Consider the following 16,980-nt stretch of genomic DNA (forward strand, 5'->3'; position numbering starts at 1 on the left):
TTGATGAGTTAAGTGACCAGTTATCATATTGAAGAATCTGGCAATTCGCTTTGGACAAATAAAAAACCATCTTCTACACTTTACTGTCATCCAGTGCGATTTCAATATGTAAAAAAAAGTGCAGAGGTCATAACACAAGAAACTAACTACTTTAAAAACAGTAACTTAAAAAAGTCTTTAACTACTATATTATCAAATATAATTTAGAATGCACAATAATTGATGGAAAAATGGTTACTGTAGTTTCCTTTTAAGCCAGACTCAATGTATTATATATAGTATTTGTGGACTGGCCCCTTCAAATATAATAATCCAGTTGTTGTTGTTTTTTTAAATTTCAAATACAGTTTCAATTTATTTAGAAAGGGCATGTTACATGCATGGATTAGATGCTTTGAATGCTGCCTTCATATAAGTTATAAAACTAATTAGACAAGTGGCGAGCTAGGAGAAACGAAGCTAAAAGAATTGTTAAATAAAAAAAGATAATTTTCAGCAACATATTCTTTTTTCTATAGAATATTAAAAAATATATTGACAAATATTAATGAACTAGGATTGAAATTTTGATAGACAAATTTTGATAAACTAAAATAGAACAGTATTTATAAATAAACAATATTAAAAACTCAACTAGCAAAAGCTGACTTGTATCTGATTTGTCTAAAAACCAATAAAATAAAAATACAGCTTATCTCCTGTGTGTAATAATAAAATAGTACAATAATAAGGAAAAATAATTTGTGCAATTCACAATACCTACAAATCTCAAATTCTACATCAAGTTATGAGAATATTTAGCTCTAATGCTTAAATTGGAATCAAAATATAATCCTATTTAATCATCTTTATATTAGGAGATATATAAAAAAACTGAGAACAATGAACAAGTGTAAATATAGCAAAAAAATATCAAAAATCGCATGCTATTATTGAAGAAAATCTTCATGCAATACATGACATAAACAAAAACATTGATTAATCTTATTACATAATCTTATAAATAATTAGAATAATGACAATGTCTTTATTGCATTGATTAATTAATAATTAATATAAACAATGACATCGACTAATCATTTTACAATCAATTGTATTTATCACAATGCTCTTAAAAAAAGAAATTAGGCATCATGTTGAATACCACACAAACTAACCAATCAAAATCAAAAAGATAGAGCTCAGATATAAGGAACATTCATCCCTATTCAGAATTAGTCTATGAAGACCAAGTGATGTTGTTACAGGAGATAAGCTGTATTTTTATTTTATTGGTTTTTAGACAAATCAGATACAAGTCAGCTTTTGCTAGTTGAGTTGGTGAAATTAAATGTTTGAGAACAGTAGTAAAATATGTCAGATTAGTAAGACAAACATGATCTACATGTTCTTCAAAAAACAAGTGTTATTCATTAGAGATATATATGTTAAAAAGTTTATACCATTATTGGTCAATACAATATCAAAACTTGTTCAAAACCTCTTATGATCAAAATTAATCAGCAAAGGTATTCAAAATTTATCAATTATGAATTCTTAAATTATTTAAATAGATAACATGACAACACTTCATTCCAACTGAAAAAGTTTAAGCAAAGCAACTGTTAAACACTGAAAGCTATTTTGTTATGATTAAGGAAGATAATTTGCTCAAGTAAAAACACACGTTATATGATGTGATGTGACGTAAAAAAGTCCTAGTTTTTGATATCTCAATTTATAAGAGCGAATTAATACTAATAAATAATAAATTCGAATTCTCACTTTTTGATCATATTGTAGAATAATAAATAAATTTTCAGTTTTACCCTATTTTAGGCATGAATACTTTCAAAAAAGTCTTAATTTAAGCTGTAATGTAGTTTGAGGTGATGACAAAAGAAAAGTACTATAATTTTGTTTGGAATAAAAGAAAGTCCTAATATTTAGTATTATATATTTCTTGAATATTAAAATGACTAATACACTAAAGACATTTTTCTGACAGATTTATTTATTCTACGTATAATTTTACTTAGTTTTAGACTTTTTAGCTGCTTTTTCTTTGAGATCCCTTTGAATTTCATTTTCTTGTACACTTAACGGGACTTGTAAGATCCAAATTTTTCAGTAAAAAAGGACACAAACTGCAGTATTTAAATCCATTTGGTATTAAAGTTGGATTTTCCTGTGTTTTAGCAATTGGAGTCTGGAGCAGGGGCACAAATGTCCTTTTTGGTAGAGCAACTCTAAGGTTTTGCGTTCTCCATTTTGTGACTATGTCAGTCACAAATATCTTTTGCAACATGAAAGTAAACTCGGTCCAATGGTGGGGCAAAATGGGTGCAATTAGGTGGCAAACAAATGATGACAATACCATTTTTTCTGCAAAATTATCCCAAATCTAAGGTCAAATGTGATTTGTGGCCTTCTAAAAATAGAATTATTGGCAATAGGTGTATTAAAGAGATTGAGCTTAACTAAGATTGCATCAAACTTTTATTTTAACTTTAATTTTATTTTAAATTTTGTATTTTTTTTACTATATATTTATTTTACATTTTTTCTGCAAAATTATCCCAAATCTAAGGTCAAATGTGATTTGTGGGCTTCTAAAAATAGAATTATTGGCAATAGGACATTAGTTTTCCTTAAAAATTTTATGAAAGGTCCAGATATATAATCGTAAAATGTTTGGGACATCTGGTAACCTTTGGCTGATTTACCCATAACCCAATCTTTTGGAAAGCCAGCTGCAATTTCTGGTGGAACCAGAATGGTTTTGTATCCATATGAATGGCCATTCATATGGATACAAAACCAATGGTGGTACAAATAAATTACTTGCATTTACTGTTATCATAATTGAGAAACTTTCTTTATCACTATTTGTAGTGATGTTATACAATCGTTTTTTTTTTGTCTAATTGCATTTTTAATAGATGGGCACAGATCAAAAGATAACTCATTAAGGTTCCAAATTTGATTAGGATCCTCAAACACAGCAATAAATCATTTTTATCCATGTACTCTGTTATTTTTTAGAACCACGTTCTAATACCTTGTTTTGAAACTAGTGTTCTATGTTTTAGAAGTGTTTGAACCTTTCGAAAGTGTTGAATGTCTCTTGAAAAAATTATGTGTCCTTATTTTATGTGCACCCTTAGGAAGAAGTTTCTTTGTGACTGGCATACCAACATTGGCCATACCAATTAGCCAATTTTTAATTTTAACCTCTACGGTTTTATCAAAAATTGTTGCACACCCTATTTGACTTTTTGTTTGACCTTGCTTTCATTGAACATGAGTTGTCTTCGGTACTTTATAAAATTTAAATGCTGCATATATTGTCATAGTGTTCTTTTTTATTTTATTCAATGCTTCATCCATATCTTGTTGTGAATATGGCTTGTAAGGTCTTTTTGGGCCTAAAACAAAAAATGAAATTAATTTTGTAAGGCTAGGACTTTCTTTTGTATACAGTAAAAAAAAGGAAAAAAGAAAGTCATATCAAATTTTTTGTAAAAATATTAGTTTTTACGTGTGAATCGATCGTTTTAACATTCAAATTCCAAACTTACCACGTTCATGTGCCATTATTGATTAAAATAGTTTTTTAACAACAAGATTTTTACAATAAAAAACCTAACTCTTCACCATACAATTTTCGACGCAATGTTCAATATGGCACCAGATTATATTGACTATTTACATCTCAGTAGAATAAATACTCTGATTGGCCGAATTCTCGACCAATCCAACCAATTTTTTTATGGAAAGTTTCTTCAAAAACATTTAGTTAAAACAACAAAAAGTATTTTCTCAAAATATTTATTTTATAATATACAAAATTTATCATTTGTTACATTAGGACTTTCTTACAGTATAGGACTTTGTTAGTTCACATCACGGTAGCCTCTTTTTAAAAAAGGAACTTTTTTAAAAAACCCATAATTTTTGTTTGTTTTTTTGTTATGTTTTTTCAAAAAAAAAAAAGCTTTTTTTTCCCAACCCTCCTATAAAGTGTTTGCTGATGTACTTGGGTTAGATAAAAATCTCAAAATACGAGAATTTTCATAGAAATTGATTAAAGATGATGTCATGTGAAAATTATTGTGCAGTTCAGATCCACTTATTACTCCACTAAGAAGGACTTCGGGGGTGTTTTACTACACTAAGAAGGACTTCGGGGTGTATTAAAGAGATTGAGCTTAACTAAGATTGCATCAAACTTTTATTTTAACTTTAATTTTATTTTAAATTTTGTATTTTTTTTACTATAATTTCTGATAAATATTTTTTTCTTTGTTTAAAAAAATTTTTATACCAGATCAAAAGCATTTTGACTGATTACTATTTTGAACCTGGAAATGGTTGTTAGTGAAAATAAAATAAAAAATTATGCCTTGCATTTGCAAAAAAAATATATAATAATTTCTTAAAAATAAAAAATTTATATGATGACAAGAGTTTGTTGCATTAGTTTAACAAGGTTCTAACTTAAATTTTTTATATTAGGAGAATTTAGTAAAAAATTATTTTTTTTAATGTTCAATTAAAATTATCTATATTATTGCTTTTTTTATTTGTTTATGTATTCTTTTTTTGGTTGATGTATAAAAATACATAAATAAAAAATAATCATATAAATATTTTTATTTAGACATTAAAAAAAAGATTTATTTGCTATTCTCCTAATATAAAAAAATAAGTTAGAACCTTGTCAAGCCAACGCAACAAGTTGCTGACAAAAATTTCAATCTGTTGTCCATTTAATATTGATCTTGGTCCATTTTGTGGAATTTTGATTTGCAAATTGATTCGCAGGGGTCTATATCAAGCACTTTGAGAAAGTATAATTTTCCTATTTGTTTGTACATGATTTTAAGGCAAAGAACTTTTTAAACTTGTTGATAACCTAGATTATAACTAAATTTTTATTTAACGAAAAAGTTGAGTTCTGAATAAATCTATAAATAGATAATAACTTTATAAACAGATTGCAAGATTATTTAATATGAATAAATTTATAAATAGATAATAAATTTATAAAGAGATTGCAAGATTATTTAATATGAATAAATGATTTATTGTTATATACTAAATAGTTGTAAAATCAATCTACCAAACAACCAAAGCAGTATTATCCTTTATTATTTTCTTATTTATAACAATATGAAACTTAACATTAAAAGATATATAATGGATGCCATAGACATTTTAATAAATAAAGTCTTTAAAGTCAAAGTGTTTTTAATTATAACAATAAAACATGTACTTGTAAATTTACATTTGGTAAGATAAAACTGGAGAAGATAAGAACAATTAAACATAAATATTAATAAATTGCATTTTTATAAATATTATTTTCTACCTCGTGATATTTACCCTACATCTATGTATTAACATATATATATATATATATATATATATATATATATATATATATATATATATATATATATATATATATATATATATATATATATATATATATATATATATATATATATATATATATATATATATATATATATATATATACACTGAGGCATATTTGTTTAGACGCATCAATTTTTTTCTCTTTATCTTAATTTTTTTCTATGTATTGTCAACTGATATGCATGCAAGTTATTATCAAAATAATTGTTGTGTTGTGGGCAAATAAAAACCACAAAAAAAATTTTTCTATGTGTCTTTATTAACATGAGAGTATGTTTGATATACAAAAGCACATTTTTTAATTGGAATATATCTATAGACGCAATCAGGTTAATAACGGTAATTATTGATTTTTAATCACTTTTACACAAATAAATTGATAAATTTTAGTTTAATTTGATCTTTTGCTCTGCCAGTATCATTTTTATTGCATTTTACGAAATGCCTAAAGGAAAGTATTTGACAGATGCTGAAAAAATACAAATTAATTTATATCGTGGCTCAGAAATCTCACCAGCACTTTCTATACGAGAAATAGCAAGAAAAATTGGAAGATCTGACCATGTTGTGCGAAACTACATTGCAAAAGGTGACAATTACAGTGTAAAAAAAGCAACAAACGGCAACAAAGTATTAACAAATTGGCAAATTAATCGAATTATCTTCAAAGCAACCAAAAATAAATTGAATGCAACACAAATAAAGGATAAATTATTATTGCCTGTCACCAATAAACATGTTGCACATATTCTATGTACAATACCAAACGTAAAGTGGAAGAAACCACACCAAAAACCAATGTTAAAAAATCACTATAAAATTGCTAGATTACAATTTGCTAAAAACCATATGCATTGGACTCATGAGTGACAAAACGTAATATTTTCAGATGAAAAAAAGTTCAATTTAAATGGTCCGGACTCTTACAGTTGTTATTGGCATGATCTAAGAGGAATAAATGACCCACAAACAAAACGAAATTACGGAGGAGGAAGTTTAATGGTTTGGGGTGGATTTTCTTATTCAGGAAAATTGACTCTGTGTTGTGGTTTACCTAAAATGAACTCGATAAAGTATACAGAAATGTTGGATGATGTTCTCATAACTTATATGGATGAAAACATGGACGATAATGCCATATTTCAGCAAGATAATGCTGCAATTAACACATCTAGGCATTCTATGAAATGGTTTAAAGACCAGAACATCCCGGTTTTTGAACGGCCAGCTTGTAGCCCAGACTTAAATCCAATCGAGAACGTGTGGGGAATGCTATCAAGAAAAGTTTATGACGCTAAAGCAGCCGCACACCAATTTAAAACTTGGAAAAAGTAGAGATATAAAGCCGGAGTCTTTTTCCCTGATATATATATATATATATATATACATATATATATATATATATATATATATATACATATATATATATATATATATATATATATATATATATATATATATATATATATATATATATATATATATATATATATACATATATATATATATATATATATATATATATATATATATATATATATATTTATATACATATATATATATATATATATATATATATATATATATATATATATATATATATATATATATATATATATATATATATATATATATATATATATATATATATATAACTCCTAACTGGTTGTCAGAAAGTTTTGTTGACGAAAAGAAAAAATTAAAATATAAGCCGGGAATTTTTTTTTTTTACTTGATAAACTGCCTGCCCCAACCAAACCCTCAGTCGATGTAGCAGCACTCCTTTGCGAGTCAGGCTATAAGATAGTCGATGTAGCAACACTCCGTTGTGAGTCAGGCTATTTGTCAGTCGATGAAGCAACACTCCGTGCATGATTGACAGTAAAAAAAATAATAATAAAAACATTTTATTAAAAAAAAATAAAAATAAAAACATTGTTTATTATTAAAAACATTCAGAATGTTTTTAAAAACATTCTGGTCAATTAAATTTGCATTTTTAGGGTTTTTTTAAAAAACAATTAATTTGTAATTAAATTAATGGTTTTAACTTTCTGACAACACCCAAATGTTGGACGAAAGTCAAAAGTAATTAAAAGTGACGTATTTGTTGGCATAAGAATCATTTTTTTCCTTCCGTACTCCCGAATGCAACAATCTATCTATCTATCTATCTATCTATCTATCTATATATATATATATATATATATATATATATATATATATATATATATATATATATATATATATATATATATATATATATATATATATATATACACTGAGGCATATTCGTTTAGATGCATCAATTTTTTTCTCTTTGTCTTAATTTTTTTCTATGAATTGTCAACTGATATGCATGCAAGTTATTATCAAAATAATTGTTGTGTTGTGGGCTAATAAAAATCACAAAAAAATTTTTTCTGTGTCTTTATTAACATGAGAGTATGTTTGATATACAAAAGTACATTTTTTATTTGGAATATATCTATAGACGCAGTCATATTTTTGACATTAAAAGATGGAAATTAGTAATGCGTATGTCCTCCATTTCACTGGATCACCTCAAAAATTCTGCCTTTCATTGACTCCACTAGTCATTGAAGTGTAGTTTGATCCAACTCGGACCATGCTTCAAGGATTTTACACTTTAACTCATTGACTTATGATCTGCTATAAGAAAAAAATTCATAAGATTTAATGACTTGAAACTTATTGTTTTTAAGCCCGGAGTCCTTGCCGCCATTATACCTACGGACTCCGGGTTCAAAAAATGATTGTTCCTCTAATCTAAAAGTTTTAATTTTTTTCCTATCAGTAGTCCATATACTTATTTATATTTTTAGAGCTCCTGGATACCAAAAACTAGGATGAAGTAATCTTTTTGTGACTTTCAAATCGGTCCTTTCAAGTCCATTTTGGGACTCCGCATCCCTGATATATATATATATATATATATATATACATATATATACATAAATATATATATATATATAAAATCTAAGTAAAACTGACAACTTCAATCTCTGTTTCATAAAATAATCAATTTCAATCTCTATTTTCTGATTTTATTCAAAAATCTTGAGTAATGTATCTTCTTAGATGCATAAAGGTTCACAACAAAAATTTTGTCATACTTTTAAGCAATTCTCCACCAAACTGCAATATGTTTCCAAACCAGAATGCACAGATGTATAAAACTGCCACTTAGCATATAATTTTTAAAAAAACATGTTTTTTACCATCCTAAAAAAAGCTTAAAATAAAACTAAAAACAATTCTCCTAATTTTAGTAAACATTATTTTTTTGTCTTCACATTTATTCATAACTCTGCAAAAGAAGTAAATACCTTAAAGATTCACTATGTGAAGGGTTGCTACCATCTGAATAATCATAAACTCTGAAAAAATTTAACTTTTCTCCATCTCTAAAAAAATATTACAAAATACTGAAAAATAATATTAGGAATAATGATAATGATTTAGTGCAATATTTAATACGATGTTTAGAATCAATTTGTCAACAAAAAATTATTTTTTTTGCATAAAGCACAATTTTAAAACCTGAAAACAACAAGTGTGAACTGATGATCATCATTCATTATTTGATTCCATACTTCATCTCTAAATAAAACATCATTGTAAAATCACCTGTTGTTTTATGCCAGTTTAATTTTACTAATAAAACATACTTCTTGCTCTCTATAACTTCTTCAATTTCTTTAATAAAAGGTTCTTCAACAGACACTAAAAAAAAATATTATTATAAATATTGTAAATAAAGAATCTCTTACGAATTGCTTTTGTAACTAAGATATAACATGCAACTTACATTTTCGCATATTTATAGGTCCTCCCCTCATCGCAAGCACTAACTGCAGACTTGAACCACTTGAAATACTGTTTGTTTAAAGATTTAAAAGCTAAAGTACTCAGTAAAGAATGTAAACAAGAAAAAATGAATACAAAATTGGAGATATACTTGTAATCAAAAAGACAAAATTCATCTTCCAACTCTTCAGCATTCCAAACAAGATGCTGCTGGGAAATAGGTATACCTAAAAATAATCCAATAATTTAACCAGAAATGTCAAATCCTATCAATTTTTAGTAACTCTTGAAATAAAAATTGCAAGGTGAAGGGAAATAGACTCAAAAAATCAAATTTTAAAAATTATTATTCCTTGCATTTAATATTTGTATTGCAGTAAAACATAATCTTGTTGAAATGATGTTAAATATAGATTAGTAGTAGTGGTTAATTCACCACTACTACTTGCTGATATTGCAAAAAAGGGTACTTTTATATTATAATTTTGATATTTTTATGCAACTTTGTGCTTACTACTAATATTTTAGGCAGTGACAATATAAAAATATTTCTAATTTCATCATCTTTTACAGAGAAACTGCAAATTTTAAAAGTAAAAGACACACTTTAGCGGATTTAGGTGTACACTGTCACAATGTTGCATAACTAGAAATCTAAAATGATTTAAACTCACAGTTTTCCAAACAAAAACAAAAAAAAGGAATAATGAAAAAAATAAAAACTTTACTTGCTGTAATAAATGTCTCTTATGTCTAGATAGTACCTGCCCGAGCCCAAACCTTTAGCCAACATCATAGCGTTAAACCAGCTTTGTGACACTACCTTACAAACTTTATATGTATTTTATAATTTTTTAAGGCATCTAAAGATAAATTTTTTGAAACATGGTCATCAAACTCACATTATCAGTTTAATGAATAATATGCGGTAGTGGTGTAGTGGTAGTGGGCTCGCTTCATAAGCGAGAGGTTCCGAGTTCGATCCCCACCTCATCCCTGGTAGTACCGCGCTCAACTTGTTCATCCGCGCAGCGGCCTTGTTCGTCGAGGTTCGTGTTTCGGAGTTATAGAGTTGAGAGAGGGTTATAACCACAATTAAGTAGCCTCCTCATCTGTAGTGGCCTTTGGGCCTTGAGAAGGTGAAATAACAACAAAAAAAAATAACAAAAAAAAAAAATAACAAAAAAAAAAATAACAAAAAAAAAAAAAAATGAGACCTTGTGGATTTATATCTTATTTTTATCATTTTCTATGAAATATACCAACAAACTTATGATTGGAGTCATACAAAAGTATGTTTGGATTCATTACGTATCCTATTTAAATTATTAAATCAAAAGTTTAAACTTAATAGTACTTTAACTCTTTCGCACCTATATTTAATATTTGTAAATAGTAAAAATTAAGCACACTGAAAATGATATAATTGGGATAGAAGGCATTAAATTTACACCCCATAACTATATATTTTCTGAAAGATAAGTAAATAGGTAAGGTGTTTCTTTGAAGAAGAAAAAAAAGAAGAAATACCAATTACAGTGGACACAAAGATCACGTGACTTTTGCAATTTTTTTTAATTTTATTTCAGAAATTTAAAAGTCTGACTTAATTGCTTTGCAAAAGTTAAAAAAAAATACTAGCAGAGGTACATTCTGTAAGGAAAATAGATACAAATAGAGTGGGCAAAAACTTAAAAATCTTTAAGATATCAAAATATATCAACAAATTAGCCAGGACCACATTTTTCAGAAATTCACTAAAAAATCAAACTAAATATAATACCAAAAAATAGAGTTTTATGATACAGAAGGCATCATATTTGCACCCAAAAACTATATATTTTTTAAAAGATAAATAGATAGACATTATACATCTTTAAAAAAATTAAATTAATAATGATGGCGGATATAAATATCACATGACTTTTGAGAAAAAATAATTTTAAACAAAAATCAAACTTTGGAACAATTTAAAGTTAAAAGAAATGCTAATCAAGACTTAAAACTTTCAAAAGTGCATTCTGCAAGCAAAAATAAATACAAATAGAGTACTCAATCACCTAAAAATCGTTAAGATATCAGACATTATAAACCAATATAAACTAATTATAAAACTAAAAAAAAAAGTCAATATAAGTAAAGAACATTCTATATATAACTTTTTGCATAAAAAATTTCAAAACTGTTCTTGTAAATAAACTTATTGCATTTTTCACAAAAATTTGAAGTTTTTGTATCTTTCAATTTCACAGAACAACTTTTTTGGTAACTACACACACCGCATCTTTGTCGCTGAGGGCAAAGGCTTACAGAAAAATATTTTCTTTTCATTCTGATATTATTAGAAATGGGTTTTCTACCCCTTTATGGTCGATTCCCTTCCAAACCATTGAAATAATCTTAAACCAGTAGATATACAAGCTCAACTCAAAAAGCTTTACGACAACTTAAGTTTGCCTTTTTATCTGGGTGACTGTTGAAGTAAATCACTTTAATGTTCACAACACACAATTCTAGAAGTTTAAAAAAACTCTTCCACCACTTAATTGATTTCCAACCAACAGAGTAATAGGAAAGAAGTTGTTCACATCTAATGACTCTATTCATAAATAAATTATAGTGGCATATTATGTCAGGTTTCTCAACGGGCCCTTGATTTCCACAACGGTTAATAACTTGCAAAGAGGTGCCTTGAATGGACGACATAGCATAAACATCCTGCTTGTCCTTCCAATGGACAACATCAATGTTGTTAGATTCCAGGAAAATTATTTCACTCTTCTGGATTGTTGCAGTAAATTCCTTTGAGAACTTTCCACATTCTGCACGAATTGCTCCACATGCATATGTTTGTTGTTGAAGTAAACTGTATATCAGTTTGTAGCTTGTGAAGAAATTATTAAAATATACATGAAAACTTTTATCAAGATAGGGTTGTCAAAACACAACTCTATGCCCTAGGCCATACTCTTGACTAGTGTCTTATTTTACTGTATATATCTGAAACTGCAAGCAATACCTTATTACTGTTTCATACAGAACCCAAACTTTAATGCCAAATTTCTTTGGCTTTTTTTGCATATATTGGATAAAACTTATTCGACTCTTAGTACCTTTCATTAGTTTGTCAGCAGAAAGTTGTCTGGAAGGATAGTATGTGGTTTTGAATTTATCATTCAACACCTCAATTAATTGACCCAACTTCCAAAGTTTTGAAGAAAATTCATCCATTTAAAGCAGAGTTGTTAGTCCTTGTTGGCCTTGGCCTCAACCTTGTCTTAAGGCCAAAAATTAAGGCCTAGGCCTTGAAACTGTTTGTCTTGTCCTTGGACTTCAAAAAAAATACACAAAATTAAAGAATTAAAAGTTTTCATTCTTTATCTTTATTTATTTTTGTTTTTGGCTTTCATATATATATATATATATATATATATATATATATATATATATATATATATATATATATATATATATATATATATATATATATATATATATATATATATATATATATATATATACAAGTACATTTTTTTATTGACTTTGTTGAATTCTGTGCATAATCTTGGTTTATTTTTACAACATGTGGTTTTATTGTCACAGCAACTGTTAACTACAGTTTTGTTAACAACTGGCTTTAACGTAAGGCAAAAATTTAAGTCTTTGTTCTTGAAAATGTTTGCATAGGCCTTGGCCTTAAAACTCTTACTCTTGGCCTTGACCTTAAAAATCTTGGCATCAGCCTTGTTCTTGGCTCTGTAACTTTTGACCTTGGTCTTAGCCTTGTAATATGTGGCCTTGACCTTGCTACTTTTGGCCTTGTTAACAACTCTGATTTGAAGTGCATTGTTATCAACGAGATAAAGATACTGCAAAATTTGGCAAAACTGATCCCGGCTCATTATTTTAGCAAAACAAGGCATTGAAAATTCCATCTTGACGCCAATAGTCATGTAACTCTGGCAGACTAACCATTGTCATTGCAATAGTCATTCCAAGGAAAGCCTTCATTTCACTTTCATAAAAATCATGCCAGAGTTCAGCCATTAATCAAAACTGCTTGCATTATGTTTTAAATAATAAGGTTAGGTTTGGCTTTAACTTAGCAAAGATTAACAAATTTTTGTTTCAGGGGTAGTCAGTAAGGTTTGTGCACTCAAAAGGGAATGGCAGTTCTGCAAACAGTGTACTTAAATGTATGTGGGTGAGAGATAGAGGTTAAATATAAAAGTATGTACATGCAACTTAAAGAAAAAATTCCTAAGTTATGTTTGTTTTTTAAAGTTATAACATTTTAACTTCTTAAAAGGGTATAAAAAAGTGTATCAATAGACATACCTACTATTTAAAGTATGGGATTCTCAAAAGTACAATTAGCAACAAAAAAAAATCACAAGATATTTGTGCCAAAAGTTATTGATATATAGTTTTTTTAAAAAGATATATGATTATCTTTTTAAAAAAGATATCTTTTAGAAAATGTATAGCTTTATGGAGTTCACATAATTCCATCTAAAACTATTCTACTGATTTAAATATGTGTTGACTTTTATTGTTTATAAATATTCAATTTAGGTAAAAAGCATCAAAGTAAAAAGACAAAATAACTAATTTTTTATGTCTAACAGCCATTTCTCAAAAAATGTAAAACTTTCTGTGGTTCAATTACCACAAATTTCTTTTCAGAATTTAACATGTGATATTCAAAATTAAAAATCTTAGTACTTTTCAAAAGTTTAAACATGATGAATCTTTGTAGAAGGGGCAAAATTGAAGTGTAACCTCCATTAAAAATAGGACAAAAGTTCTTATGTTATAAATTAAAGATGAGATTAACTGATGTAATAATTATATTCCAGAAAGAAATTTCATGTTTATTTATAAAAGGAGTTGATGCACTAAACTTGAAAACTACTAAACTGTATTATTTACTAGTTTCAATGTAAAATAAAATATTATTACATCTTCAACGACCGCCTAAGTCTAAAAATCTTTAGAGTCATAAACAGCGATAGCTCTTGTATACATTTATTTTTATTTTAATATATGATAGTTTAAAATATGATAGTTCGTTTGAGCAGCCAGCATTTGTAGAAAAGAAAAAAAAGGAGAGATGCAATCTTATAATGATAGAAGAGTGGCTCAAGTTGGGTAAATAAAGCAGGTCCAGCTACATTTACAACGTGCTGTTGGACTTTGTCTGAGTGAGAGGGTTATTATTTGTCAATATAGGGATACCAACAATATTGTGATAGTTGTTTGCAGTAAACAACAAAGTTTTATTGGAGTAAAAATCCACAAGCCACTGCCTGCCTCAAGCTATTACAAAAGAGATATCAGATTGGCTGCTTGTTCTAAGAAATCAAAAAGTAAAGACTTTTCGACAAGAGTATAAAGTTGAGTTGTCAGCAAACAGAGCTCTTTATATGTAAAACTGTCAGGAAGATTATTAATGTAGATAAGAAACAATACTGGAGCAAAGATAGAACCCTGGGTTACTCCTTAAAAGGGTTATTTGGTGTAAAGTTATAAATGTGTAGACCTTTAAGAATAACTTTTATATTGTGATTAGAAAGATATGATTTAATAATTTTATATGATAAAACTAATACTAGATAGAAGAATAATCCTAGAATAGTTGAAGAGGACAGAGTGTTTCCTAAAGTTTTTAAATATTGGAACCACTTATTTAGCACTTAATTATTGTTTAGCGAGAAATTGGGAAGTTTTCTATCTGTTGCCCTTCGCTAATTCCATTTGCTGCTATCAACTGCAACTAGTTGTACACCTTATGAAAAATTATTCAGTTTTCCTTGGCACTCATCTTGTGGAACATCTTTACCCTCTTGGTTAACTCCTGGTCCCATTTTCTTTCTTAGACAATTTGCACAAACAAAAATGATAATCTTGTTAATAAAGTCAAACTAGTGGATGTAAATCCAACATATGTTAATAGTCGTTATTCAGATGGACGAGAGTCGACTGTTTCTCTTGCACCATATTCTGCCCCACATGTATATATATTTATATACATATATACATATATATATATATATATATATATATATATATATATATATATATATATATATATATATATATATATATATATATAGATATATATAGATATATATATATATATATATATATATATATATATATATATATATATATATATATATATATATATATAAGAGAGAGAGAGAGAGAGAGAGAGAGAGAGAGATAGAGATATATATATATATATATATATATATATATATATATATATAGAGAGAGAGAGATATATATATAATCTTCATTTTATGAGTTCATCACAACATCTTTAGAAACAATTAGAGACTTAGTGATTCACAAATCAATCTTTTTTTGGATTTCACATTTCTATTATTAACATTTTATCAAAATATTTGAGTAAATTAGAAAAAGAATAAGTCAAAAAATAATTAAATAGTTTTATTAAACTTGGTTATTACTTAAACAAATAAGTAATACAAAAAACTTTAATATTCTATGATTACATTTTATAATAGTTTACTATCATTTGTATGGTTTTTTTAAATATTTAGCGCAATAATTTTAGTTTTGTAATTATTTTTAAAATTTGCTCATTATGAACCTTTTATGTCAGTCAGCTGACATAGAGCAAAATAAAATGTATTAGTTTCATAAATCTTATTTAAATTGGTTAGTTAATAAAAATATTACAATATTTTTACCAACTATCATTTTTTCATTTCAAAAAATCTATAAAACATACCTTCTAAGTTCTGCAATTTTGCCTTGATGCTCAAAATAGTTTCAAATGGGTTTACACGCAATTCAAAAACTGTACCAGTAAGAGTTTTTATATAAAGATCCATATTATTTAGCTGGCTTTAACACCAGCACAAAAAAGTATATGTTCATTCCAGATGTCGTAAAGATATTAAATAAACACCCTCTACCTAAGAAAGCAAAATAAATTTTGATTTATCAACAACAACAACAAAAATAAAAAACCAAATAAATAAGAATATTTTAAAACCAATTGAATAAGTTAATGAAAACTTAGATAAAACCATATATATATATGTATATATATATATATATATATATATATATATATATATATATATATATATATATATATATATATATATATATATATATATATATATATATATATATATATATATATATATATATATATATATATATATATATATCAGAGGCAGATCAAGGGTACAGCATATTAGGCAGCTGCCTAAGGAGAAATATTATACTAGTATTAAGATGTAATTTACTTTACATTTCAAAATTCCATCTGGCAATTTTTATTATTCTTAGTTATGGAGTTGCTGACGAGGTAACTTAACCAAGACAAGTGCGAGAGTGTGAAACTATGATTATTTAAAATGGCTTTTTAATGCATTATGCAAAATAAATTTTGCCTAATCTAATCTTGGAACAAGGTGTGGATTTAAATGACTCTAACATAAAAAAAGTTAAGTAATGCCTAGAGTAGTGTGGAACTGAATGGTCAACCCACCTAATCTGATCTAGATCTAGGAATAAAAGTCTGGAAACTAATTGTGCACCTTGAAAAAAATTTATAACTAAGTCAATGAATGGAGTAAGGATTTTGCATTTAGCATTTCAAACTTCTTTAAGTTTCTTATTTATGATGTCATATGTTATAATGTATAAATTCCTTTAGAGCAAAACGATGTAGTTTCATTAAAGGAA

The 16,980-nt window shown here is 26.9% G+C and overlaps 1 protein-coding gene across 2 annotated transcripts in view; it reads right to left on the reverse strand.

Annotated features, from left to right (window-relative positions):
• LOC100199825 (AN1-type zinc finger protein 4) overlaps positions 1 to 16,980 on the reverse strand; it is a 43,265-nt gene that overhangs the window by 14,248 nt on the left and 12,037 nt on the right. For both annotated transcript variants that reach the window (XM_065812949.1, XM_065812950.1), the window contains 6 exons: positions 16,013 to 16,199; positions 9,404 to 9,479; positions 9,254 to 9,321; positions 9,114 to 9,168; positions 8,986 to 9,045; positions 8,772 to 8,849 (listed from right to left, as the gene is read on the reverse strand). In XM_065812949.1, coding sequence (XP_065669021.1) covers positions 8,772 to 8,849; positions 8,986 to 9,045; positions 9,114 to 9,168; positions 9,254 to 9,321; positions 9,404 to 9,479; positions 16,013 to 16,115 — 440 coding nt within the window. In that variant the 5' untranslated portion in view covers positions 16,116 to 16,199. The remainder of the gene's footprint in view (positions 1 to 8,771; positions 8,850 to 8,985; positions 9,046 to 9,113; positions 9,169 to 9,253; positions 9,322 to 9,403; positions 9,480 to 16,012; positions 16,200 to 16,980) is intronic.

The sequence above is a fragment of the Hydra vulgaris genome, chromosome 12, assembly GCF_038396675.1.
Source record: "Hydra vulgaris chromosome 12, alternate assembly HydraT2T_AEP".
Lineage (NCBI taxonomy): Eukaryota > Metazoa > Cnidaria > Hydrozoa > Anthoathecata > Hydridae > Hydra > Hydra vulgaris.